Source organism: Medicago truncatula, chromosome 4, assembly GCF_003473485.1.
Source record: "Medicago truncatula cultivar Jemalong A17 chromosome 4, MtrunA17r5.0-ANR, whole genome shotgun sequence".
Taxonomy (NCBI): domain Eukaryota; kingdom Viridiplantae; phylum Streptophyta; class Magnoliopsida; order Fabales; family Fabaceae; genus Medicago; species Medicago truncatula.
The window spans coordinates 23,697,815-23,708,003 of record NC_053045.1 but is presented as its reverse complement, the minus strand read 5'-3'; the positions used below and the strand labels follow the sequence as shown (position 1 = coordinate 23,708,003).

Here is a 10,189-nt window from a genome sequence, read left to right as displayed (position 1 = left end):
ACCTTTTTTCTTTTTAACACTCTCATAAACACTCACTTTATTATTGGTTTAAATCAAGATAGGTCTCACACATTGGAAATGGGTTCCACTTAAAGTAGTGGGACATACATTAGTTTCATCAAATAAGAAAGTGAGTTTTAGAGAGAGTGTTGAAAAGAGAATGTCCCTAGCATTACTCTAATTGGTAGTATTACAAGGGTCTAGTTGAAAAAAGAGCAATAAATACATCTAGAACTTTGTAGATGGTTTTTTTTTTTTGTAAACAGGTATCATCCGCGTGCGCAACTGGCAGGGGCGGTTTTACCGCCCGGCGTCGATCCGTAATTTCCTCACATTAGGCCCAACATATAGGCCCATTTACACACTTCAAAAAAAAAAAATGGGCAAATACATCACACCATCATCAGCTCTCTCACTCTCGGTACCCTCTTCTCTGGCTCTCTCTCTCTCGGTAACTCAGCTCTCTCACTCATCATCAGTCATCTCTCTCTCAACTGTCTCTTGGTTGCTTAGTTTTCCTTGTTGCTAATCTCTTCACTCTAATTCTCTAAAGGTAATCTCTTCTCCTTCCTTTCTTTCCTTGTTTTAGGGTTTTAGAAAAATTGTAAAATTGGTGACTGCAAATCTGCAATTGAAAAATTGGTGTGTTGTGTAATTGAAAAATTGATCATTTGAAGGACAAATTTAAATGACAACAAAGTGGAATGATTATTTGATTTTGAAGTTAGAAACTTAGAATGGGAAATTACTACTACAAAGGGGAATGATTATTTGAAGTTTGAATGGGAAATACTACTACATTAAAAGATTAGTAGTTATGTGAATTGAGATTAGTAGTTGTTATGTGAATTGAAAAATTGATTAATAGTTGGTAAGGAAAAACTAAACTAGTGATTTTTTTTTTAGAAATGGAAAAGCTAGTTGTTAACTGTTAAGGAACTGTTAGCTTTATTTTTTAAACTTGTTATTATGTAAATTGAATATTCACTTTGAATCCTTAAATTTCAGAGATGAGGAAGTTTTTGGTAGATAGAACAAGGATTGAGAATGTAAATGTTGTGCAACCGGAAACCGAAGTAGAAGAACCACCGCCTAATGTGGCCAATGAGTTTAATCCAAATGAGATTGTGCGTGATCCAGGTCTTAGGAAACAAATTTGGGAGTATGCTCCGGATATTCAAGACCAAGTGAGGAGGGCATATATATTGAAGGGTCCAACACAACCAAATTTGGAAAGTTTTCCTCGTACTCAATTTGGGAGGGATGCAAGGTCATTTTCTAGATCATGGTATAACAAATATACATGGATTGAATATAGCGAATCGAAGGATGCAGCTTATTGTTTTTATTGCTTTCTCTTTAAGCAACCCGGGAGGGCCGAGCACTTTGGTTATGAAGTCTTCAACAAAGACGGATTTAAAGATTGGAAGCATGCATCTCAAGGATTGAAAGATCATATTGGTGGTCATAATAGTATGCACAACAAATGTATCAAGCATTATGATGATTATAAGAATCAAAGACAAAGTGTGACAAGTAAGATTGCTAGAGCAACTAGGGAATCGGAAGAGTTGTATAAGATCCGCTTGACTTGTTCTCTTGATTGTACTAAATTTCTCGTATCACAAGGCATTTCTTTCCGTGGCCATGACGAAACGTCTAATTCTCTAAACAAGGGAAATTTTAGAGAGTTGATAGATTGGGAAAAATCAAAGAATGAACAAGTGAGAGATGCTTTTGACCGTGGGGGAAAAAATTGCAAAATGACTTGCGGTGACATTCAAAAGGATCTTGCAATGTCTTGTGCACATGAAGTTATGAAGGTGATTACGGAAGAGCTTGGTGATAAACAATTCTCTGTGCTTATTGATGAGTCACGTGATATATCCGTCAAAGAGCAAATGGCGGTGATGTTGAGGTCAGTAGTTGTATTTTCCAATTTCTACATTGTTTGGTTTTTTTGAAAGCTACTGTTAGACTTTTTCAATCCATATCCATAATGATATAAAAGCTATTGTTCTAGACTTTTTTCAAAGCTACTGTTAGACTTTTTAAATCCATATCCATCAAATATTTTATAGGTTCTTGAACAACAAAGGGGAAGTTGTGGAACGATTTCTTGCACTATATCATGTCAAAGATACTACTTTCGAGGCACTAAAGAATGCTCTTTATGATATTCTTGATCGTTACACGTTATCTATTTCAAGGATACGAGGGCAAGGATATGACGGGGCTTCAAATATGAGAGGTGAATTTAATGGTTTGCAAAGAAAGATCCTAGATGAAAACCCTTATGCTTTCTATGTCCATTGTTATGCTCACCGCTTGCAATTGGTGATTGTGTCCGTTGCTAGTAGTTGCTCATCTATTAATGATTTCTTTGAGTACATATCCTTAATTGTAACAACATCAAGTGCATCTTGTAAGAGAATGGATGCTTTGACGGAGGTACAACACGAAGATATTTTGAGTAAACTATCGAGTGGTGAGATATCTACAAGAAGGGGTTTGAACCAATCATGTAGTCTCGCTAGACCCGGGGATACTAGATGGGGTTCACATCATACTACCTTGCTTCGTTTGGATCAGATGTGGTCCTCCGTGTTAGTGGTGCTTAGTATGGTTGATAAAGATGGACGTAGACCATCTCAAGCAGCGGGTTTGATAGAAAAAATGGAGAGCTTTAAATTTGTTTTCATTTTGAAGTTAATGTTAAAGTTGTTTGGTATCACAAACGAGCTTTCAAAAATCTTGCAAAGAAAAGATCTTAATATTGTGCTTGCCATGGATTTAATTAATGTTGTCAAAGCTCGGTTTGCCACATTGAGAGATAATGGTTGGGATAATTTATTTTTGGATGTACAAGAATTTTGTGTTGCTAAAGGTATTCCGGTGCCAAATATGGATGATGAAATACCGGTTAGGGGTCGTTCAAGACTAGAAGGGAGGACTGTCACTAATCTTCACCATTACCGTGCAGAGATTTTTTATGTTGCTATTGACAAAATTTGTGTGGAGATGGATCATCGCTTTAGTGAAGGAAGTAACATTGTCCTTGATTGCTTCTCATGTCTTGACCCCAAGAACTCTTTCTCCAAATTTGATGTTGATAAGCTTGCTCATCTTGCTGATATTTATCATGCTGACTTTTCTGATGATGATCGTGGAACAATAAGGGAGCAACTTGACACTTATGTACTTCAAGTGAAAAGGCATGCTTCCTTTTCTTCTTGTGAAGATGTTCAAAGTTTGGCTATGAAGATGGTTCAAACTGAGAAACATTTGGTATTTCCATTGGTCTACAAACTCATTGAGTTGGCTTTGATATTGCCGGTGTCGACAGCATCCGTTGAAAGAGCTTTTTCAGCAATGAAGATTATCAAGACTAAATTGTGCAACAAGATTAACAATGAGTGGTTAAATGATTTGATGATATGTTACACTGAGCGGGAGATATTCAAATCACTTGATGACATTGATATTATTCGAACATTCACCGCAAAGAAATCTCGGAAAGGGCATTTACCTCCTAATTTTATCTAGCATGCTATTTGGCAGGTAATATTCCATCTCTCTTAATTCAAATTGTAATTTTGTTGAAAAAAAGATGAACCTCTTTTTTAAAAAAATTTGTGATATATTTTCCGCCCAGGCTCTATGAAATTCCTGGCTCCGCCACTGGCAACTGGGGTGATAAATCCCTCGAGTCTTGTTGGACTCAAATGGGTGGCGAACCCTCCTTGAGAGTTTTAACATTGTTGCACGATTTAATTCCGACCTAAGACTTTGGTTAAGTTAGAAGAGATCGATGTCATCTCACCTATATTTTCTTGGGTACTTTGTAGATAGTTTTATATTTAGACACAATATATTTAATTTTTTTCTTTAAAATGGTCTTATAATTTTTTTTAAGAAAAAAATGGTCATATAATTATTAATTAGGGATGAAGGGAGTAAATTCTTATAATAAATTGTGTAATTATTATTTTATTAAAAAGTAACAACTTATATTTATAGGATACTACCTCCGTCCTTAATTATAGGGCCCTTTTGTGCAAAACATGGGAATTAAGAATATTGATTGTTGAATTAATTTTGTTGACAATCGATGTTGTTTTAAATGTTTACCCTTTATGAAAGAGAATTAATTGATATTTTTATAGAGTATTTCTTATATCTTAAAGACATTAGGAAGCAATTTTTATCTGTTTGCAACATAACAAGTTACCTGTTTTTGGTTGCAGAAAAGTAACAGCGGTTAGAGGATTCTTCGAATCCCCCTATTTATTTGTTGAATATTTAATTAGCATACATGTCGCATCTAGTTATTCTAAGTGAACTATCTAAGTGATGCGGTCGTGGGACGTTTCTAACCTAGTCAGCGGCGAAGCTAGCGAAAATTCTACGCAGGGGCCAAAAATAAAGAAAAATAAAAAAAAATTAAAATCAAAATATGAAACTTAAGGAAAATATATTTCTAGTCCCATAGATTATAATTTTATAAGTTTAATCCTGACAAAAAATTTATTCAATTTTTGTCTCAGCTTTTTAAAATTTTACAAAAAAAAAAGTGTTTTTAGTCATGCATTTAATCTATATAACAATAAATTAAGGACTGAAATAAATAAAATCTTAGAAATTTGACTTAAAAATTGCGAGTGCCGTAGATAACAAAAACAAATTTAATTCGAAACTTAACCATTATGTAAAAAAATCACAACAATTTTTACTTATATGAAGTGTAAATCATAGCAACAACAAATGAAATAAAATTGACAAAAATATTTAAAAAATTTGGGCAAAACGTATTTTAAGAAGTAAATTTTATCCATAATTGACTGTTTAATAAATAGATTATTAATGTTTTTCAATGTAAGCAAACAAGTTATTTTCAAAAACTTATTGTCCTTTTAATTTGTTTATAACTATTGTTATTGAATTATTGTCAACCTATAGTTGTTATTGAGATTGAAAGTATCAATCAAACCCGTATAAATATATCTGTCAATCATGTAGCAATTTTTTTCTTATTTATGCTAATTTTCGGCAAACCAAGTTTATTTGGGGTAGCTCAATATTTATTATTTGGGGTAGTTAAATGTAATTTTATATCAACCAATTCAAGAATAATTTATTTTTTGGGGTAGCAAAGGCTACCCCATCCTCTTGAGAGGAACCGCCCCTGAACTTAGTCAGTCGTCAAGTTGCACCTGCTGATCGCAGGGTGATCCTTACGTGCAGGGTCTTACTCTCCAGTTAATTATAGGTCTATCCTTTCGATGGCTAACTGCACCTGCTGGTTACAAGGTGATCTTTTCCAAGTTGACACATGTCGGGATTCGATCTAAAAGAGCCTTCCCAACAAAAGAAATCACCTTGGAAGGTGCCCCCGTTTTCCAAATTTTTCGAAACACCCTCCGTTCCCCCTCCGGTCAAGACACCTCCAGAATCTCCCTCCCTTCCAACTTTAAATACAAGGACTTTATCGAGAAAAAGTGGTCCTCCTCTAACTTCCATCTCCACGAATCCTCCGCCTCACTCCCCACAAAACCTTCCAAATCACCCAATAACTCTGTTAAAGGATTATTTTACCATACAAATAAATGCCGCCTTCAATTAAAAACCCATTCCCCTCCTTGATTGTTATTCCTCCACAAATTTTGAACCGTAGCCTCTTTATTTGTTAAGAGATAATATAACCTACTATATTTCGACATGAAAGGCACATCTCCTCTCCAAGCCACCCTCCAAAAACTCGTATTTGACCCATTCCCCACACGACGGACCACCTCCTCATTAAACCAATCAATGTCCAACCCTTATGAAAGTGACACCAAACCTTTCCACCACCGAGATGCATTTCTCGGCTACAAGTCCTCACCCATCTCCATTAACTCACACACCTTTGGACCATATCTCTCCACTAGAAAATGTCCTACCTCTTTAGGTTGACACACCACCTTCCAACTCACCCAATTGATTTTCTTTCCCCCCTCCATTCCTCCCCATAGAAACTCCCTTTGGATTCTAACTATCTTCTTTGCCACTCACACTGGCATTTTAAAGAAAGAAAGATAGAAAATAGGAATTGCATTCAAGATGGAATTACAAAGAACTATTCTACCACCAAGACTAAGATACCTATTCCCCAAGAAAACAATTTTTTAGAGAATTTATCTAACAAGGGGTCCCAAGTGATAGCCCTTCCCGGATTCCCTCCCACCAGCAAACCAAAATACTTGAATGGAAAAACACCTTGAGCACAATTCAAAAAATTACAAGCCATATCCATAAACTCCGGTGCCACATTAATCCCCATCAAACAACTTTTGAAAAAATTAACCTTCAACTCGGAAGCCATTTCAAAACCCCTAAGCAAAACCTTCAAAGTCCACAAATTCTATACTGTTGCTTTCCCCAGACATATAGTATCATCGGCATATTGAAGGTGAGAATAGACCGTCCCCTCCTCTTTAATCTTGACGCCTTGAAAGAAATTAAGACGCACCGCATTGGACATTAAACCACTAAAACCTTCCACCACTAATAGGAAAAGAAAGGTGCAAGAGGATCTCCTTGTTTCAATCCTCTTTGGATATTGATTTCCTCCGTTGGACTACCATTTACTAGGATGGACATACTCCCGCCACACACACAAGCCTTCATCAATTCTATCCATTTATCACAAAAACCCACTCTCCGCAACATATACACCAAAAAACCCCAATCCACCGAATCGTAAGCCTTCTCAAAGTCCACCTTAAGAATCAAACATTCTTCCTTCGACTTCTTAGCAAAGTCCAATATCTCATTAATAACCAAAACAGCGTCCGCCAAGTTCCTACCTTTCAAAAAAGCCGATTGATTTTGGGAAATAATTGGACTTATCACCCTCGCCAACCTTCTCGCAAGGACCTTCGCCAATATTCTCTTTTCAACACTCACTCTCTTATTGAATGAAACTAGTGTATGTCCCACCACTTTAAGTGGAACCCATTTTCAATGTGTGAGACCCATCTTGATTTAAACCAATAATGAAGTGAGTATTTATGAGAATGTTTAAAAGAGAGTGTTGCTAGCACTACTCCTACCAATTATCTTGGAATATAAAAAATGAACATTGGATGCATTTATAAAAAACAACAATTTAGTACTGTACTCTATGTTTTTAGACAAATTTATTACTCCAATTTTTTTTTTTTAATATCCATGATTTTTGTAAAATAATCTTGTAAAAAAGACATGAAAGTATTTATTTTGGTTGCTTAATCAACACCCGTAAGACACTCTTTTGACATTCTCCATATAATAATATGATCATTATATGTTTCGTTACAAATTGTTGATAAATACAATAGGGGCACCACTTTTCATGTTTAACAAAATTGTTTCAATACTACCGACCGGTTTCATAGTTTAATATTTGATGTAGATCTGGTTGGCACGATCTTTCTTTGAAAAAAGTGTCCGTATCATAAAACATTACAATAGTGAAGAACTGGATGATGATGGGTTTCTGAACTTCAATTTAAAGAAATAGAGGTTTATGCAAATTGACATGTTCCAACGGCTAATTGCAACTAAACCATCAAGTTCGTTCATGTTTTTATAAAAAATTCTCAAATTAGTTTCCGATTCTTTGATATTTTGAAATAGTTCATATATTTGTCAAACTATTTTTAATTAAGTTTCTCTGTTAGTATTTATCATGTGATAAAAACATAAATATATGAATCTAACTAAACTAATTTAAAACATTGAAAAAATCGACAACTAATTTAAAAGTGGTTTACCAAGACAAATATCAATTTAATGGTTTACTAAACAAATAATCAACATAATTCAACGATTCTACTGATGTTTCACGCACGCACAATTACATTGGATGTAGGGGTGTAAGTGGGTTGATTTGGGTTGGGTTTGGCCAAACCCAAGACCCGAACCATATAGGGTACTCCGGTTTGGGTTAGGTAAAATATCCACCCGTTAAATTAATGGGTGGGTTTGGGCAAATCCACTAATTTTCGGTTTGGTTTCGGTTGGGTAGTGGGTTATCCAATTTTTTTTTTGTTAATATGAAATGACTAAACGACGAGTCCTTGTATTTTTTTCATAAAAATTTCTCAACTTTTTATTTTCTTAAAATAATTATGTAACCTATTTTCACTATATTTTAGCATCATAAAAGAATAAATTTTAATATTAAATAAAAAATTTAATCATCGAATACTTGAAATAAATTAAAGTTGAATGACGTAAAATTGCTTTAGCATCAAAGTAACTATAAATTGCAACATCATAATTTGTAACTCTAATATTTTTTTTATTTTCAATATAGAGGATGTGTTGTGTCAATTTTAGAAATTAAACTAATCTTATGATCAAAACATTTGTTGTTATTCTTCTTCCCTATAAAAATGAAATTAAAATTTGAAAATTAATTGGGTAAGTTGGTTTATTGTGTATGGGTCCAGTTTTACCTAAAACCCATTATTTTTTATGAGTTTTTCATTTTTTCAAACCATATCCACCCAATCACCCAACCCAACCCACTTTTTTGGGTTTTTTTTGGGTAGGTTTGATGGGTTTTTTGAGTTTACCCAACCCATGTACACCCCTAATTGGATGTATGCACTTTTTAAGACTTTATTTTTTTCCTGTTAAAAAGAGGATATTTCATTTAATGATAGTTTAAAAGCTAATGATTACACCATGTGTAGAAAACTATTCACTATTGGGATAAAATACATAATTAGTGCAGAATCTAACAAATACATCTCTTAAGCATATTTCCCTCAACAACAAAAAAAAAAAAAACTCTTGAGCATATGATTTGCTTCTGACTTATACATTTAACATATGGCTGTGGCTACGGTACGAGACCATTATAGGTCTCTCACCGTGCAAGACCTCTTAATTTTTTTTTTGTTTTTTCAAATTGTTTAGGAGCCATAGGATTTAATTTTAAGTGAACGACATGGATTAATTTAAAAGTTCTCAAAAGTTGACTGTTAAAATTTGTATTGTTGATAAACATTGTGGAATTTGTAGTTTCATTTGAAAAGGGTGATTTAGTCAATGAACCAAAAATATTGTTTAAAAATATAGTGGAATTATGGCATTTGGATATTGTGGAAAACCGTTGAAACGAACAGATTTAAACCATATATACTGAAGAAGAAAAAATTACAAAACCGGATTTAAAAAACGTTAATAATAATTGTCCTAGTATTTACTAGCACGTGTCTTTCCGCTCTTTTTGTTGCGCTAACAGATGTAAATTATAAACTGTATTTTATATGAAATTTTGATTTTGATTAAAATTATAAGTATAAATATTTACGACTTTCTAATTGTAACAAATCCAAAAAAAAATCATGTTTATTTTTTTCAATAACAGCAATAATATAAAAAATATAATATAAACCCTTATATTTTTTTAATACCACCAACAATATATATACAAAAACTTGTTTAATGGAATAATTAAAATTATAAAAAAATCAGCCTAAAATCTATATCCTTCATTTATAATATTGATAATATTATGTTCAAAAAAAATAATATTGATAATATTGTTCTTATTGTAGTAAGATATTTCCTATTTTAATGGAATTTAATTTTTAAATAAAATCGTAAAATTTAAAATAATATTATTAAAGGATAATAACAAATTGTAACAAAAAAAAATGATAATAACAAATAAAAAGTTTAAATTGAGTGTAAAATAGGTCATGACAAATCCATCTCAAACTCATGTATTTCAAACTTATTTTCTTTATATATAGTATAAATTAAAAAATTGTCCTTATGTCAGAATCTGCATTGTCAAAACTAGCGAAAATCCTCTAAAGACTAACTTTCATTCTTTTAGAATCTTCTAAAGAATAACAAACTTTTAGAATCTTCCATTATTAATATATAATATACTTAATCTTTAAAACAATAGTTATAAACAATGTTTAATTGTTTATCGACGCCGGTTTGAATTAAAAAAACAAACAACTTCTACTAATCTTTATGGCACTTTTTCCGTTTCTTTTTAAGTATTGTTCGACTATGGATTTAGCGTTCTTATTTAACTGTCGTTTTGGCATTTTAAGGGTAAGATTTGTCACTTGTACCATTTCTTAATTACTCTCATCTTTTTCATTAAAACTAATTAATGACATCTATTTTAAAAACA

General features: G+C 33.0%; 2 protein-coding genes across 2 annotated transcripts; both read left to right on the top strand.

Annotated features, from left to right (window-relative positions):
* The first annotated feature begins 508 nt into the window (after positions 1-508).
* On the top strand, positions 509-1,966 carry LOC112418568 (zinc finger MYM-type protein 1-like). The gene is made up of 2 exons (XM_039833844.1): positions 509-553; positions 1,009-1,966. The coding sequence occupies exon 2, from the start codon at positions 1,011-1,013 to the stop codon at positions 1,962-1,964; it is 954 nt and encodes a 317-aa protein (XP_039689778.1). The 5' UTR covers positions 509-553; positions 1,009-1,010; the 3' UTR covers positions 1,965-1,966.
* Positions 1,967-2,244: 278 nt separating this feature from the next.
* On the top strand, positions 2,245-3,546 carry LOC120575816 (zinc finger MYM-type protein 1-like). The gene has a single exon (XM_039832710.1). The coding sequence runs from the start codon at positions 2,245-2,247 to the stop codon at positions 3,544-3,546; it is 1,302 nt and encodes a 433-aa protein (XP_039688644.1).
* The last annotated feature ends 6,643 nt before the right edge of the window (positions 3,547-10,189 follow it).